Raw genomic sequence first — 18,544 nt, forward strand, 5'->3', positions numbered from 1 at the left:
CTCTCTTTTCTCTCTTTCCCCCTCCCCCCCGCACAAGCTTCTTGTGGAACTGCCCCACAACATAAATAGGTTGAATTTGACTGACACAGAACTACTTGTGGTTGAATAGAACCTATTGCATTTGCAGGAGATTGAGAGGAATTTAAACATATGGACTTGTAATTTGAGACATTGTGGGTGTCAGGAACCAATGTAGGTCATTGAGGTTAGGAGTGATGGACAAGTAGAATTTGGGATGAGATACAGGCAGCAGAGTTTTAGATGAACTAAAGTCTACAAACACAGGAGAGACATTGGAGGAGGATAAATTGCTAACAAAAATCTCTGGTCCTTTATCCCTCCCCTCCCCAAGTTAACATCATCATTGATAACTTAAAGTGTTGACTTCATAAAATCTATTTGTGTGCTTCTTTGACTTAATTTGGCTTTCTCATTACTTTACAGGAAAGTTTTTGCCTTTGAAAACCATGTTAGGAGCAAGGTATGATGATCAAGTTCCTGAAGAGAATCGATTCCATCCTAGTATGCTTTCAAACTATCTAAAGAGTTTGAAGGTAAGTAACTAAGTGTCAATCTTGAATATGTTGTTGTGGAATGCTGCAGATTAAGCTGATGGGATTGCATTTTATATTAAATACTGAATGAGAACTGTGGTTTTATCTAACAACAGAAAAATTACTGAATAATAACTTTAATGGAGAGCAACTGCAGTTCCAATATCCACCAAGTAAGAGACTAAGGATGAGATTTGTTAAGGTGCTGATAGTCCTGAGGGAATTGAAGAAGGCTGGCAGGTCCTGCTGGATTGGGAACAAACTAACTTGGTACTCATTTTCAAAAGAATGACGACAGAACTATTGGTCTCATACAGATGCCAAATAGAACACTAGAATTTACCAAGAGGTAAACTTGAGGATTTCCTGTATGGGAACCTAATAGAAAAAATCTTGCATTTATATAGAGCCTTTCACGTCATCGTGGCATCGCAAACAGCTTTACTTCAAAAGTACTTCATTAGTTGTGTAATCACTGTTGTAACATAGGCAGATGTGGTAGCCGGTTTGTGAACAGCAATGTCCCACAAACAGCAATCAGATCAATGACCAGATACTCTGACTTAGTGGTGTTGGTTGTGGGATAGATATTGGCCAGGACCCTGGTGAGGGGGGGGGAGAATTCCCTTTGCTAATCTTCAAATAGTAATATAGGATCCTTTATACCCACTCGAGGGGCCTGAGTTTAATGACTCAGTTGAAAGTTGATATCTCTGACAATGCAGCACTCCTGCAGTACCACACTGAAGTGCCAGCCTAGATTATGTGCTCAAGCCTCTGGAGTCGGGCTTGAATCCATGACCTTATGAGTCAGAAGTGAGAGCGCTACCATGCATCAAAGCTTGGCATCTATAATAAATAGCAGCCAACGTTGATGTTCAACTGGTCTGACCACTGTGGAGCAGCAATCAACAAAGCAAATAGAATGTTTAGCTATATAGCCAAACGGAGTACAAGTCAGAGGAAGTAATGCTTAAACTGTACAGGCCGCACTATGACTACTGTGTCCAGTTCTGGTCACCAGCACACAAGGGAAATGTTCAAGCAGTATATGCGTTCAAGTCCCACTACAGAAACTTGAGCATGTAATTTAGGTTGACACTTCAGTGCACTACTGAGGGAGTGCTGCTCAGTTGGAAGTGCCGTCTTTCAGATAAGACTTTAAACGAGGCCCCGTCTTCCCTCTGCGGTGGACGTAAAAGATCTCATGGCACTATTTGAAGAAGAGAAGGGGGAGTCCTCCCCAGTGTCCTCAATCAACCAGTAAAACAGATTATCTGATCATTATCTTATTGCTGTTTGTCGAACCTTGCTGTGTGCAAATTGACTGCTACGTTTCCTGACATTACAACAATGACTACACATCAAAAGTATTTAATTAGCTGTAAAGCGCTTTGGGATGTCCTGAGGTCGTAAAAGGTGCACTATAAATGCAAGTTCTTTCTTTCGTTCACACATTCTTTCCACCAAGGGTAACTGGATAATGATCAGGAGAGCAAGCCATGGCAAATTTTGCTCTCCCTTAGCTGAGGAACGCTGGGGCAATCTCCTGCTATCCCATCTAAGATCAACTAACTTAAGATCAACTAACTTAATCCTACACTCACCTGACTAAGGAGGGAGCCTCCGCAAGCTTTTGATTTCAAATAAAACCGTTGGACTATAACCTGGTGTTGTAAGACTCCTTACATTTGTCCACCCCAGTCCATCACCGGCATCTCCACATCATAATACAACCTAGGAATTGAAGCTGAGACTTTCTGGTCTGATTGGCTTCGCTACCTAATGAGCTACTGGAGGAGGTGATGGATACACTTTAATAGTTAGTTTTGTTTGTAAAATTAGACAACGTTCCTTATGGCTCAGCTGGTTAAGTCAGAATGAGTAGTTGAGGCAGAGGGTTGCCAACTCTAGTTGGAGGTACTCCTGGATGTCTGACTTCAGACCACATGACGTTTGAAAATTTTATTGCATTTACCTTATCAAGTTTGTCTCCTCAGTAGTTGAGTATCTTTGTTCATAGTGTTGCACCAGCAACTGTTTTGTGAGAAGTTCCAAGAACCAGGAGGGCACCTATGAGTAGGTGAAGAAGGGAAACCGAAGGCGGGGAAGAGGGCAAATCGAAGGGGTGGGGTTGGGGTTCTCGGGGGAAACCAGAGGTGGGAGGAACTTTGATTCCATCAGTAACTAATAGTAAGTTACTGAAGTTGCACCGATAGTCCATAGTAAGATTGATAACACTCAGATTCCCCTCATAACCAACAGTAATACAATAACTCACCGATGCACCTATTACTACCGGTTACATGTTAACAGTAACTAGTAGTAATCCTATAACCCACTGATATTAGCCCTGTAATTACAGCCAGAATCCCCCTGCACTGCACAAGGTGTGGTTAAGCTCCACAGTCGATGCCACCCTTAACAGGCCCCATTTCTCTCTCTATCTCCTTGGACTATGGTTTGGACTCTGCATGTGAAGGTGACAACTCTGAACTGGGAGCCTCAGTCAGATCCGATCTGTACTTGGACTTGACACGTCAAAATCGGCTGACCTGAACCAAACCGAAAGATCGCACAAAGGATGATGTTTGGGACACTTCTCACAGGGAACGTCGTCTTAAATTCAGCTCAGCACCAACAGTTCTAAACCACTCCCTGGCTTCTGACTCAATAAACGAGAGTTTTCATAGAATGATAGAAATTACAGCATAGGAGGAGGCTATTCGGCCCCTAGTGCCTCTGTCGATGCTGGTGTGTTCTCCTGTAACCCCATTTCCCCAGATCTTTTTATATTCCTTCTTTTAAAATATTTATCCCTTTCGCTTTTAAATGATATTCTCGTCTCTACATCTAAAGCCACTTGCGGTGAAGCACCCATGATGTAATAGCTCTCAGTTCAAGAACCTTCCTTCTCCCTTCCCCCTTGGTTCTTCAGTGAGAATTCTCAATCTCCGTCCCCTTGTTCCCCATTCGCCCATCAATGGTAAGAATTTTTCACTGTTTACTGCTATTCCCCAGTATCCCTTTCACGCACCCCTGACCCTCATTCCCAAGTCTTCCCTTCTTTCCCCTCCTGACTCCTGGCACCTGATTGTTCCTGGTGCACCAGCCTCTCTGTGGCGGTAGCCGGTGACATCATGGATCGGGGGGCCTTGCTGTGGAAATTTGAAGTGCCCAGGAGACCTGTGTCCCATTCCGGAAGACTCTGAGACAATCCAGGAGGGTTGGCAACCCTAATATAGGCCACGAAGGTCTCTGGTTCAATCCCCGGTTTGTGCTACTCCCAGTTTTTAACTCTTAAAATGAATGAATTCATCTTCAAGCAATTTCTCTGCTCCACTGTTGACTTAAAAAATACAATGGGCCGGAAATTGCTCATAAAATAATGGTGAGGCTAACAGTGCTCACTGTTATTAATGAGCAAGTTCCAGCGACCGCACATGCGTAGTCAAACGTGGAAATCTGGAACGTGCCCTTCCTGATTCCCCGCTGACCTGACAGTTTTGCGTTAAAGATATCGCAGGCTAACTTTTAACGGTGTGGTATGTATTAATGACTGCCAAACAGCCTCTCTGGCACTGGAAATCAACTTTAAAAAATGTGGAGTCTCATTATTCCTGAGTAAATTGGAATCAAAGATTGGCAGGCAAAACTGTAATTGAACAATGGGCGGCCTTTAAGGAGACGGTTCAGGTACAGCCTAGTTACATTCCATTCCCACGAGGTAGAAAGATAGGGCAACTAAAGCCAGAGCTCCCTGGATGACAAGAGATAGAGAGTAAGATGAAGCAGAAAAAAGGGGCATATGACAGATGTCAGGTTGATAACACAAGTGAGAACCAGGCTGAATATAGAAAGTTCAGAGGGGAAGTGAAAAAGGAAATAAGAGGGCCAAAGAGAGAGTATGAGAATAGACTGGTGGTAAACATAAAAGGGAACCCAAAAGTCTTCTCTAGGCGTGTAAACGGGTAGTAAAAGGAGGGGTGGGGCCGATCAGGGACCGAAAAGGAGATCTACACATGAAGGCAGAGGGCATGGCTGAGGTACCAAATGAGCACTTTGCATCTGTCTTTATCAAGGAAGAAGATACTGCCAGAATCTCTGAAGGAAGATGTAGTTACTGGATGGGCTAAAAATTGATAGAGGAGGTACTAGAAAGGCGAGTTGTGCTTAAAGTAGATGTCACCAAGTCCGGATGGGAATGCATCCTAGGTTGCTGAGGGAAGTAAGGGTGGAAATTGAGGCAATACTGGCCATAATCTTCCAAACATCCTTAGATACGGAGGTAGTGCCAGAGGACTGGAGAATTGCAAATGTTACACCCTTGTTCAAAAAAGGGTGTAAGGATAAGTCCAGCAACTATAGGCCAGTCAGTTTAACCTCGGTGGTGGGGAAACTTTTAGAGATAGTAATCCGGGACAGAATTAGCAGTCACTTGGACAAGTGTGGATTGATTAGGGAAAGCCAGCACGGATTTGTTAAAGGCAAATTGTGTTTAACTAACTTGATTGAATTTTTTGATGAGGTAACAGAGAGGGTAGATGAGGGCAATGCGGTTGATGTGGTGTATATGGACTTTCAAAAGACATTTGATAAAGTGCCGCATAATAGGCTTGTCATCAAGATTGAAGCCCATGGAATAAAGGGGGCAGTAGCAGCATGGATACAAAATTGGCAAAGTAACAGGAAGCAGAGAGTAGTGGTGAACGGTTGTTTTTCGGATTGGAAGGAGGTGTACGGTGGTGTTCCCCAGGGGTGTGTACTAGGACCACTGCTGTTCTTGATATATATTAATGACTTCGACTTGGGTGTACAGAGCACAATTTCCAAATTTGCAGATGACACAAAACTTGGAAGTGTGGTGAACAGTGAAGAGGATAGTGATAGACTTCAAGAGGATATGGACAGGCTGGTGGAATGGGTGGATATATGGCAGATGAAATTTAACACAAAAAAATGCGAAGTGATACATTTTCGGTATGAAGAATGAGGAGAGGCAAAATAAACTAAAGGGTACAATTCTAAAAAGGGTAGAGGAACAGAGCGATCTGGGGGTAAATGTGCGCAAATTGTTAAAAGTGGCAGGGCAGGTTGAGAAAGCATATGGGATCCTGGGCTTTATAAATAGAGGCATAGAGTACAAAAGTAAGGAAGTCATGATGAACCTTCATAAAACACTGGTTTGACCATAACTGGCGTATTATGGGCACCGCACTTTAGTAAAGATGTGAAGGCCTTAGAGAGGGTGCATGAAAATCCCAACCCCATGAAATCTCATGGCATCAGGTCAAGCACGGGCAAGGAAACCTCCTGCTGATTACCACCGACTGTCCTCCCTCAGCTGATTAATCAGTCCTCCTCCATGTTGAGCACCACTTGGAGGAAGCACTGAGAGTAGCAAGGGCACAGAATGTACTCTGGGTGGGGGACTTCAATGTCCATCACTAAGTGTGGCTCAGTAGCACCACTACTGACCGAGCTGGCCGAGTCCTGAATGACATAGCTGCTAGACTGGGCCTGCGGCAGGTGGCGAGCGAGCCAACACAAGGGAAAAACCTACTTGACCTCGTCCTCACCAATCTACCTGTTGCAGATGCATCTGTCCATGACAGCATTGGTAGGAGTGACCACCGCATAGTCCTCGTGGAGATGAAGTCCCGTCTTCGCACTGAGGACACCATCCAACGTGTTGTGTGGCACTACCTCCGTGCTAAATGGGATAGATTCAGAACAGATCTAGCAGCTGAAAACTGGGCATCCATGCGGCGCTGTGGGCCATCAGCAGCAGCAGAATTGTATTCCAGCACAATCTGTAACCTCATGGCCCGGCATATTCCTCACTCTACCATTACCAACAAGCCAGGGGATCAACCCTGGTTCAATGAGGAGTGTAGAAGAGCATGCCAGGAGCAACACCACCAGGTGTACCTAAAAATGAGGTGCCAACCTGGTGAAGCTACAACTCAGGACTACATGCATGCTAAACAGCGGAAGCAACATGCTATAGACAGAGCTAAGCAATTCCACAACCAACGGATCAGATCAAAGCTCTGCAGTCCTGCCACATCCAGTCGTGAATGGTGTTGGACAATTAAACAACTAACGGGAGGAGGAGGCTCTGTAAACATCCCCATCCTCAATGATGGTGGAGTCCAGCACGTGAGTGCAAAAGACAAGGCTGAAGCGTTTGCAACCATCTTCAGCCAGAAGGGCCGAGTGGATGATCCATCTCTGCCTCCTCCCGATATCTCCACCATCACAGAAGCCTGTCTTCGGCCAATTCGATTCACTCCACGTGATATCAAGAAACAGCTGAGTGCACTGGATACAGCAAAGGCTATGAGCCCTGACAACATCCTGGCTGTAGTGCTGAAGTCTTGTGCTCCAGAACTAGCCGCACCTCTAGCCAAACTGTTCCAGTACAGGTACAACACTGGCATCTACCCGACAATGTAGAAAATTGTCAAGGTATGTCCTGTCCACAAAAAGCAGGACAAATCCAATCCGGCCAATTACCGCCCCATCAGTCTACTCTCAATCATCAGCAAAGTGATGGAAGGTGTCGTCGACAGTGCTATCAAGCGGCACTTACTCACCAATAACAAGCTCACTGATGCTCAGTTTGGGTTCCGCCAGGACCACTCAGCTCCAGACCTCATTTCAGCGTTGGTCCAAACATGGACAAAAGAGCTGAATTCCAGAGGTGAGGTGAGAGTGACTGCCCTTGACATCAAGGTGGCATTCGATCGAGTGTGGCACCAAGGAGCCCTAGTAAAATTGAGGTCAATGGGAATCGGGGGAAAACTCTCCAGTGGCTGGAGTCATACCTAGCACAAAGGAAGATGGTAGTGGTTATTGAAGGCCAATCATCTCAACCCCAGGACATTGCTGCAGGAGTTCCTCAGGGCAGTGTGCTAGGCCCAACCATCTTCAGCTGCTTCATCAATGACCTTCCCTCCAAGATAAGGTCAGAAATGGGGATGTTCGCTGATGATTGCACAGTGTTCAATTCCATTCGCAACCCCTCAGATAATGAAGCAGTCTGTACCCGCTTGCAGCAAGACCTGGACAACATCCAAGCTTGGGCTGATAAGTGGCAAGTAACATTCGCGCCAGACAAGTGCCAGGCAATGACCATCTCCAACAAGAGAGAGTCTAACCATCTCCCCATGACATTCAACGGCATTACCATCGCCGAATCCTCCACCATCAACATCCTGGGGGTCACCATTGACCAGAAACTTAACTGGACCAGCCATATAAATACTGTGGCTACAAGAGCAGGTCAGAGGCTGGGTATTCTGCGGCGAGTGACTCACCTCCTGACTCCCCAAAGCCTTTCCACCATCTACAAGGCACAAGTCAGGAGTGTGATAGAATACTCTCCACTTGCCTGGATGAGTGCAGCTCCAACAACACTCAAGAAGCTCAACACCATCCAGGACAAAGCAGCCCGCTTGATTGGCACCCCATCCACCACCCTAAACATTCACTCCCTTCACCACCGGCGCATTGTGTACTATCCACAGGATGCACTGCAGCAACTTGCCAAGCTTCTTCGACAGCACCTCCCAAACCCACAACCTCTACCACCTGGAAGGACAAGAGCAGCAGGCACATGGGAACAACACCACCTGCACGTTCCCCTCCAAGTAACACACCATTCCGACTTGTAAATATATTGCCGTTCCTTCATCATTGCTGGGTCAAAATCCTGGAACTCTCTACCTTACAGCACTGTGGGAGAACCTTCACCACACAGACTGCAGCGGTTCAAGAAGGCGGCTCACCTTCTCGAGGGCAATTAGGGATGGGCAATAAATGCTGGTCGTGCCAGCAACGCCCACATCCCATGAACGAATTTAAAAAAAGAAAAGATTTACTAGAATGATTCCAGGGATGAGGGACTTTAGTTACTTGGATAACTGGAGAAGCTGGGGTTGTTCTCCTTGGAACAGAGAAGGTTGAGAGGAGATTTGATCGAGGTATTTAAAATCATGAAGGGTCCAGACAGAGTAAATAGAGAGAAACTGTTCCCATTGGCGGAAGGGTCAAGAAACAGAGGACATAGATTTAAGGTGATTGGCAAAAGAACCAAAGGTGACATGAGGAAAAACTTCTTTACGTAGCGAGTGGTTAGGATCTAAATTGCACTGCCTGAGGGGGTGGTGGAGGTGGATTCAATCATGGCTTTCAAAAGGAAACTGGAAAGGAAAAAATTTGCAGAGCTACGGGGATAGGGTTGGGGAGTGGGACTTGCTGGATTGCTCTTGCATCGAACCGCATGGACTCGATGGGCTGAATGGCCTCCTTCCATGCTGTAACCTTTCTATGATTCCCGATTTTAATAGTTTTTGGATATTTATTTACAAATTTTAAAATGTAATATTTTTTGAACTTTTTCTTTGCCTCATCTTTTTTATTCGCAGCCTCTTTATTTCACTATTTGATTTTATAGTACATTTACAAATCTTGTGTAGCACTTCGTAGTCTGCGCAGTTTGTGAATGAGCTTCACTTCCTGGTTCTCACAGCGCAGCTTGCTTCAAGCCGATTGGTGGAGGGGACAAAGGATTCCTTTCGTGCTTTCGCAGCTCAGAGAAGCCCGGGAACAACTAATGTACTTCTTGCAGCTCACAATTAAAGCAAGTTGGCGCCCAGAAGACCGCAAAAAGTTTGTGGGTCAGTTAGTTGCTTATGGGTGGCGGGCGACATCCATGTGCTGCTCAGCCCATTTTCCGGCCCTATGCCTTAAAGTATGATCAGTGGAAGTGGAAAGTTAATCACTCTGATAGTTAAGTAATATTTTCTGCTGATTCTGTAATACACCAGGCTGCTGATGCTTAATAATTTGGCCTATTCACATTGTGTGGTGGATTTCACAGCACTAGAGGGAGCAATGAAATAACTGCAGACACAAGATTGCACCTGTTTGTTCAAAAGTCATGGTGATGACGTTGTTTCTGACTGTAGATCTTCCCTGTTGTTCAGACAAGGTCAGTTTAGGCCAGCTCAGCGTCCCCTACAGTTAGACTAAAATGGCAGTATCCAGTCACCGCTGCAGCACTTGTTCACTTTTGCCACTGGCAGTTTAGAGAGAATCCACCTTGAGGTAGCTTTTCGTGCAGACATTCTAGTTCTGGAGATGTAATTTTGCAGCATTAACTTTAAATCTAAAACTTGAATCTCCTAATTAACTACAACATATTGTGTAGCTTTGCTGATGCTTAGGTGAAAATGTTAATGACTACAACCCTATTTACATAGCAATCGCAGGTGTTCGGCACAGTTTGTTTGTTGTCTGTGTACACATTCGACACACTTAAAATAATATTTGGGTTGCATTTTTATCAAGGTGAAAGATGTTGTTATTGGCAGAATAGTGGTGTCGTACAAAAGGCAGTACTGATGCCACTGAAGGTAGTACGCACCACAAGTATTGTTAACCCTACCTTTGACAGCATGATCAACATTCACTTGTGGAAGTGGCGATGTATTTTGCTTGTGGCAAACTGAGATGCTGAACATTTTATGCTTGCCCCATGGAGGCATATCTTCCCTTGTAGGAAGTTGCAAATAGGGACTGCAAAACAAGTGCACGTAATGGCTGATGCTCCTGTATCTTGAGGATTTGTATAACTAAGAAGGAGGCTATTTGGCTCATCTTGTCTGCCGGCTCTTTGCTGGAACAATCAAAAACTAATTCTACGGGCCCCCGCTCTCTGCAAAGCCCTGTATCTTTCTCTGCTTCAACTGTTTAAACAATTTTCCCATAAAAGAGTCAGTGGTCTCTGCTTCAATCACTTCTGTTTCAGAAATGTTTTAGCATGCAGCTGAAGTTGGACAGTGACAGTGGGCAGAAACTCTGCATTGTGTTTGTGAAAAGCATAACAGTTTATGATTAGTTGTGTAACACCCGAATAATTTGAGTGCAACATTTTTTTTACATTTTGGATCTGTGTTTCTTTTAGGTGAACATGGGACTCTTAGTTGATTTAACGAACACAAGCAGGTTTTATGACAGGACTGAAATCGAGAAAGAAGGAATTAAATATGTCAAACTACAGTGCAAAGGGTAAGTAGTACTTTATCTGCTTTACAACACCAAGTTATAGTCCAGCAATTTTATTTTAAATTCACAAGCTTTCGGAGGCTTCCTCCTTCCTCAGGTGAACGATGTGAAAATCACATCGTTCACCTGACGAAGGAGGAAGCCTCCGAAAGCTTGTGAATTTAAAATAAAATTGCTGGACTATAACTTGGTGTTGTAAAATTGTTTACAATTGTCAACCCCAGTCCATCACCGGCATCTCCACATCATGACTTATCTGCTTTAGCAGTCTGCTGGAGAAATAAAACCCTCGTATATTTATTGGAATTATCAGGTTTTTTTTTGCACCTTTAGCCTTTGACAATAAATGAATGAGAACAGCAAATGGGTCGCGTGATAAATGTTCCAGGTGTCTGGATGGTCAACTAAACTTCTCAAAATAAAAGTAGAATTTCAAATGGTTATTCAATTTGAAAAATCATGCAGAAGATTACTGAATTAGCTATTTTAGAAATTATGACCAATAAAAGGTCATGTAAGTTGAGATTTCTGTTTGATTTTGGTATTTCTAGGGTGTCTCTTATCCTGGTGTTTATCCATTCCTGTTTTAACAAATTCTCAAATTGAGATACTTGCACCAGACAAAAAGTAATCTTCCACAGAAGCCATATGTAAACTAGGGCATTACATTCATTTCTTTTCAAAATGTATTTTCTTCTTGTCTCCATGTCATGTTCTGCACCTGGAAGATAGGGCCATCTTGAATCAGTCAGCCTCCCAGGAGGTGCTTGACGGTGACTTGCTCTCTAATTGTTCCTCTCAGTGGGAAAGTGCCTGATTTTCACTCATTTGCTTCTGCTAATTAGAATTATCTGTCATTTTCTAACATAAATTTATGAGAACTGCACATGATTCGCATGATAAATGTGCCAGGCGTCTGGCTTCTTAACTAAATTTCTCAAAATAAAAGTAAAATATCAAATGGTTGACAAATCATACCAAAAAGATACCAGGGTTGAGATCAGAAACTTGGTAGCATGGAAGAATCAAACATCAGTGTGCTGGACCATTGTACCCCCTCTTGTAAAAGCAGAAGAACTATTGTTCCTTATGCTTTCCTTATTGTTTTGTTCCCTTTGATGCATTGATAGCCTGGTAAACTGTACTACAATACTGCAATACTTAATCCTGCTGCTGGGTGGTGCTACATAAGCAGAGGTGGATGCTGTGCAGTATTCCATGCAGTATTGTCTGCAATGTTGCAGATTTGCATTTCTGTTACAATGTCTCTAGAATCTATATTGAATGACAAAAACTGAAATATGAATGTTGCTATTATGGCATTTTGAGTGTTGGAAAGGAAGAACAAGTAGGGAAATAAATTAAACAAATTGAAAATAATCAAATATTGAGTGAACTGAGAAAAATAAAAGTGAATTTAAAGAAACCTATGAAAAGAAAATAGTTGGATAATATCCAGACAGTCACAAGAAAATAAGTGTTTTCAATTTTCTGACTCAATGATTTAGAAGTCTGTACCAGCACACTCTGCACAGTGGTCCACCAGGAACCAAGAAGAGTACTTTAGGTGCCTTAGTTATTTTTATAAGCTAATGGGAGCTCTGCATTATGTTAGCAGTTACTTGTAACATGGAAAAATGTCCCAATGTACAGAGGGGGGAAAAAAGTCATAGAGAATTAGGTGGGGAGGCTGAAAGCTTGGTTGAAAAGATAGGTATTAAGAAGACTTTTAAAGGTGGAGAGACAGTGTGAAAAACAGAGGGAGAGGGGAAGTGGTTAAAGGAAGCAGTTTCAGAATACGGCTGAAAAGGCTGCAGACTGTGCCTCTGGCGGTGGGGGAAACACAGGCCAGATTTGGAAAATTGAAGGGTAAGAGAGGGGACATACAATGAGTTTGCAGAGATGTCGTGGGGTGCAAAACTGTGGAGGGATTTGAGGATGAGGATTCTAATTTCAGTGCATTGGGAGACGGAGCCAGTGTAGGTGGGTGTGTCGGACAAAATACAGGGCAGCTGAGTTTTGGACAAGTTGGTGTTTAAGTGGGGTCTGAAGCTCAGCTTTGGGTCAAACAGGCTGACACAGTCGTTGATGGCCTGACTAAGTGGCTGTAGAGGGGATGGGTGGGTTTGGAGTTGGTGAGAAGGGAGTGGAGTATATGGTATGGTCCAAAACAGTGTTTTTTGTTGCCTTGCTGTGCATTTGGAGAAAACGTGGACTCATTCACAAATTAACGTCAGAAAGGCAGTCTGATAGCACAGAGATGGATCATGGAGTTGTAGGAAGTGGTGGTGAAGTAGAGTTGGCTATCACCAGCATATATGTGAAAACTGATTTGTTGCTTGCGGATAATGTTACTGATAGCATGTAGATCAAAAAAGAAAAAGGGACTAAGGATAGATTCTCAGAGAACTCCTGAAGTGACAATGTGGTGGCAGGAAGAGAAGCCATTCTTTGGCCTTGCCCTCGCTGCATTCGGACAGGCAGGAATGGAACTATGTGAAGATAGTCCCACCAAGCTGGACAACAAAAGAGAGGTGACAGAGGAAGGTGGTTGGTTAACCATGTCGAATGTTGAGGACAAGGAGTGATAATTCACTACAGTTACAGAAGATGTCATTTGTGATTTTGGCCAGGGCAGTCTCTGAGAGTAGGGTGTAAGGCAGATTGAAGGGATTTGAACAGGGAGTTTTGGAAGAGGTGGGCAAGGATTTGGGAGATGACCGCACATTCATAGATCAGATGGTGCTTGTGCTGTTATGCTGAATTAGAATATGCTTCAAGTAGAAACATTTTCCATTGTTCCTAATGGTGGGAACGAGAGATGAATAAGGAGGGGCGGTGTGGGATGCAGAGAGAATGGAAACATGAAATGAAGAGGGAAGTGGAAAGAGAGAGAGAGATTGGGGAACATGGTAGGGGAGGATAGGCGATGAGGGATTTATTAAAGTAAAGCTTATGATGAGTATTCAAACCAAACAACTTTTTTTCTTTCCTGTACCTAGTATTTAAATGAGGGAGTGAGACATTTATCTCTAGTAGCTGACCTCCCAATTGCTGGCTGCTTCACATAATTTCTAATTTCTTTCAGCGGTACTACTCAAAGTCTGTCATATTTCAGCTTGTTTGCTGAATTCCCCTTCTCTCCAAGAGATGGGAGTTGTTGAGGGAGAGAGTGGTAATTTTTTCTTATCAGCAGGAATTGGCCTGACGTGAGCATCGATTTTGACTCCTTGTGTAGTCTGAAATCTTTAGTATTCCAAATGGACGTTGGAGTTGGCAGAATTAGTTTATGATTCTGTTAGCAGTTATTGATTGAAATATTAAATGACATTCAAGACTTCAAGTCATCAACAGCTTCCATCAACTGCTTGTTCATGCAATGGTGTAGTACCATTTGAGTGCAAACAGATTGCAGTCTCTCTGTTCCAGTACAAATGGGATGTGGACCAAAACTACTGTATGCAAAAAAAGTTTGTTTTTCAGGTTTATATGTGCAGAACAGTACTTTCTAATCTTTCTTTGCCAAAGCTGCTTTTGTTTGTAATCCAGCCTTTTTTTGTCTTTGAATTCAAGCTTCTGCACTTTCAGAAATGGATTGTTACAATGAAGTGCTAGCTAATATACTTAAATACTGGTCGATTGAGGAAGCCTTTGAATGTATGTGTAATGCTGCTTATTATAAATGTGTAAACAGTGTAACTAAAATCTTGTCAGTTGAAACTTAGTATACTGATTCTGGACCCCATGACTTTTGTCCGCATTTACTTTTTAAAAACAAAAACCTAAGTCTTGGGTTTGTGCAGTTGTCAGTGTGACTAGTGCAGCATTACATGTGTATGTGACTAGATTTCATTTTTGTTTTGTTTAGACATGCTGAGTGCCCCACTGAAGAAGTAACAAACATGTTCATTCGGTTGTGTGAGCATTTCATATTGCAGCACCCCATGGAATTAATAGGTATGTACTGAGGAAACAAAATTTGGTTGCATCGTCTAACTTTTTAAAATCTTGTTGCCCTATTGCCTTTAATGGTTCTCTGCTCTTGCAGTATTTGGATAGGAAAATCCGCACTGTAAGTCAAAAAGTGTAAGAAAAAGACCTGAGAGACATATGAGCAGGGTGGGAACAGTTACCTAGATAAGTGTTCTGTACATGAATGCAGATAGCTTAAGAACTAAAACAAGTGAGTTGGAAGCACAAATTTAACTTAAAGAGTATGGTGTAGTAAATATTATAGAATTGGAGGGAGGGCTGAAATCGTGGGGGGGGCTCAAGAGTTGGGGGGAGAGGGAGACTGGGAAATTGGGGCTCGAGGGGAGAGATGAAAGGAATGGTTTCCCCTTTTCCCCGCCCTCAGTTTCCCTGCTCACGGGTGACCTCCTGGTTCTTGGAACTTCTCTCACAACAGCTGCAAAACCACAAATATAGATTCTCAACTACAGGGGACCCAACATTTAGAAGGTAAATCCAATAACATTTGCAGATGCCATGTGGTCAGACCTCCAGGAATGCCTCCAACCCAGAGTTGGCAATCCTACTCCACCAACACGTCAGGAACTGATGAGCTGCTAACAGCCCCTTACCCACCCGTCAGCACATCAAACATTAGCAGCTTCAGCACACGGAGGAAGGGGGACCCAGGCAAGGGTCTGCAGGACATTAATCCCCCCAGTTTGGCTGGGATCTCCCAGGCACTCCAGCCCTACAGCAGCCACCTCGCCCTGTGCAGGCTGCCAACGTAGCAGATCCCAGGATCAGGACATCCCTCCCTAAATGGAAAAGGATCCCGGGATGACAATGAACTGAGAAACCCAACAAAATGAACTGAAATCACATCCTACTGGCAGGGCTTCAGAATTAGGCATGATCCCAGGTGAGGGCGAAAAAAAGAAGGAACACTGCAGGAGATACAACCAATCCCGGGATATTTGGCTCATCTGGTTTACTGTACATACAATGACCATTTTGAAAATAAAGATACCTGCAAATAAAGGACACTTGATGCAAGTATCTTAGGTGTCCCAAATTTTCTAGATTTTGTTTATTTATATATATAATGAGTTGTATATCCAAGTTTGTAAATGACACTAAGTTGGGAGGCACAGTAAGTTGTAAGAGTGGGAGCAGGAAGTTGCAAAGGAACATAGAAAGAGTAATGAGTGGGCAAAAAACTATGGCAGATGGAGTTCAAATGTGGGGAAGTGTGAGGCCATCCACTTTGCATCTGAGAAAGACAAATCGGAATATTTTCTTAATGGTGTTAGTCTAGGAGCTGTGGAGGAGGAAAGGGACTAAAAGCTAGTGCACAGATACAAAACGTAATCAGAAAGGTTAATGGAATGTTGGCCTCTTTCTCAAGGGGATTGGAATTCAAAAGTAAGGAAGTGATGCTTCAGTTGTGCAGAGTCTTGGTCAGAACCCATCTAGTGTACTGTGTTCAGTTTTGGGAACCAATATCAGGAAAGATATATTGGCCTTGGAAGGGGTACAGCGCAGATTCACCAGAATGATACTGGACTTAAAGCATTAAATTATGAGGATAGGTTGTATAAACTTGGTTTGTATTCCCTTAGGTTTACAAGGTTGAGGGGTGATCTAATTGAGGTTTTTAAAATGATCAAGGGATTCAACAGGGTAGATACAAAGAAATTATTTCCTCTGGTGGGGGAATCCAGAACAAGGGGACACAATCCTGAAATTAGAGCTAAGCCTTTAGGAGTGAAATCAGGAAGCACTTTTTCACACAAAGGATAGTGGAAATCAGGAACTTCCTCCCCCAAATGCCTGTGGATGCTGGGTTAGTTGAAATTTTCAATACTGGGATGAATAGATTTTGGTTAGGTAAGGGTATCAAGGGACATGGAACAAAGGTAGATAAATGGAGTTGATGTACAAATCTGCCATGTTCTAATTGAATGGTGCAACCGGCTTAAGGGGCTCTATGGCCTATTCCTGTTCCTGTGTTCCTCATTCCAATTAAGCTTTTGTCAATGCTGCTCTGTAATCAGCCTCTTGGAGTCATGTAGGGGAGACCCACGTTAGTTTGCCACCTGGTTAATTTCTTTCTATTGCGAGATACTACCTGATTTCTTGGTGTGTTCTCCAGTTGACACTTGCAATATTTTAAATTATGAATTCAAATTCCCTCACCTGCCACTCCATGGAATAAGTAGCATGTGGAAAATGCCACTGCATCATTCTTTCACATCCTTATTTCCAGTGAAACTTAAATGAGCAGCTAGTTGCTCCTGGTTATCCACAATAATTTGAAAAAACCTTTTTTTCTTAAGGTGCTAGGGTGTACTTTCTGTGCAAAGTACTCCCATCTCTTTGTGGATTTTTTTTTTATTCGTTCATAGGATGTGGGCATTGCTGGCAAGGCCAGCATTTATTGCCCATCCCGAATTGCCCTTGTGTTGGTGGTGAGCCACCTTCTTGACAACTGTGTGGCTTGCTAGGCCATTTCAGAGGGCAGTTAAGAATCAGCCACATTGCTGTGTGCCTGGAGTCACATATAGGCCAGACTGGGTAAGGACAGCAGGTGACCTAATAAGACATTAGTGAACCAGATGGGTTTTTGCAACAATCCGGTAGTTTCATGGTCACCATCACTGATACTAGCTTTTTTAGTCCAGATTTTAAAAAATTAACTGAATTTAAATTCCCCAGCTGCCATGGTGGGATTTGAACTCATGTCTCTGGATTACTAGTCCAGTAACATAACCGCTATGTTACCACTATGTTACACAACAGGGTGCATTTACTGATTCAGCCTTTGTTTGCTTCAGTCATTGTATACTTTTGTTATACATATTGAGTCCCGGGTTGCCTTGATCCTAAATGAATAGATGAAGAGAGGAAAAATTAGAAGTGTAAATTGGGTAGGAGGAGAAGGGGGCAGAACAGGATATGAAGGTTATATTTAATAAAGGAGAATTGGCACCATAACAAAATGCAGAGTTAATTACTTACCTACTTTTGGTTATTAAAACCCTCATGTTTTCCTCTTGTGTTGACACCATCCCTTGTAACCAGGTTAGTAGAAGTTTGGGTAACTACTTTGCAGTTACATCATGACATGATTAGTTGGCATTGGTTCCTCTGCTCAGGAAATGTTACTGAATTAAGATAGCATATCACCACTAGATGGCCCCCGTGTAGCATTGCAGATACCTTTGATTGGGAAAGTAGTATATCCAGCCGCTTGTATAATGAGTACCTTGTTGGCATTCTAAACATTTGTTATATGTGGATCTTCATTGATTGCAGGCTGATTGTATATTTAAACTTTTGTTTGCCTCCTCGTGTTCTGGTTGCTTTGTTGTGACCATGGCTTAGGTCTTACATTAAAACAAAGGAACCTGTGAAAAGAGAAATTGATCTGTGAACAAGTGGCAATTTGCATGTAATTTGAACAATCAAACCTTTATTTTTAAACAAGGGGTATCCCCATAAAGTTGTACTGAACCAGATTTGGGATAGTTAGAGATTTATGTTACATGCATGCATTCATTAAATATGGATACACAATGAGCATAGATTAGTTTTGCTTTCTGGGTACCACATCTTGGAATCTTTTGACCATTTTTCCATAGAAAGGATTTGGAGAAGAATTTCATTCAAATGTTGGGGTTTTAAAGCAAAATGTATTGACACAAGTTTTTTTTTGAAAAGCAAAGGTATTGAAGATTTTCTCCAAAGACAATAAGCAATTTGTTAGCCTGTCTCAGTAATCAATAAATCTCTCACACCCATTAGTTCTGGGCGCTCGGCAGGGGTTGTCTGGCGTAGGACCTCCCCACTGATTGTTAAAACGAGACGAAAACAAATAATATAAACAGAAACATACACTGACAGTCATGCATTTCAACCATAAGATGCTAGGGTAGGCTTTTGTCTAGACTCGAGGTTAAGAT

The 18,544-nt window shown here is 43.0% G+C and overlaps 1 protein-coding gene across 3 annotated transcripts in view; it reads left to right on the forward strand.

The window, feature by feature from the left end:
* The window catches only part of rngtt (RNA guanylyltransferase and 5'-phosphatase), a 326,235-nt gene that overhangs the window by 32,406 nt on the left and 275,285 nt on the right, over positions 1–18,544 (forward strand). For all 3 annotated transcript variants that reach the window (XM_067984898.1, XM_067984896.1, XM_067984897.1), the window contains exons 2-4: positions 445–554; positions 10,528–10,631; positions 14,497–14,585. In XM_067984898.1, the coding sequence (XP_067840999.1) occupies positions 468–554; positions 10,528–10,631; positions 14,497–14,585 (280 nt within the window). In that variant the 5' untranslated portion in view covers positions 445–467. The remainder of the gene's footprint in view (positions 1–444; positions 555–10,527; positions 10,632–14,496; positions 14,586–18,544) is intronic.

Source organism: Heptranchias perlo, chromosome 5 (assembly GCF_035084215.1).
Source record: "Heptranchias perlo isolate sHepPer1 chromosome 5, sHepPer1.hap1, whole genome shotgun sequence".
Classification (NCBI taxonomy): Eukaryota; Metazoa; Chordata; class Chondrichthyes; order Hexanchiformes; family Hexanchidae; genus Heptranchias; species Heptranchias perlo.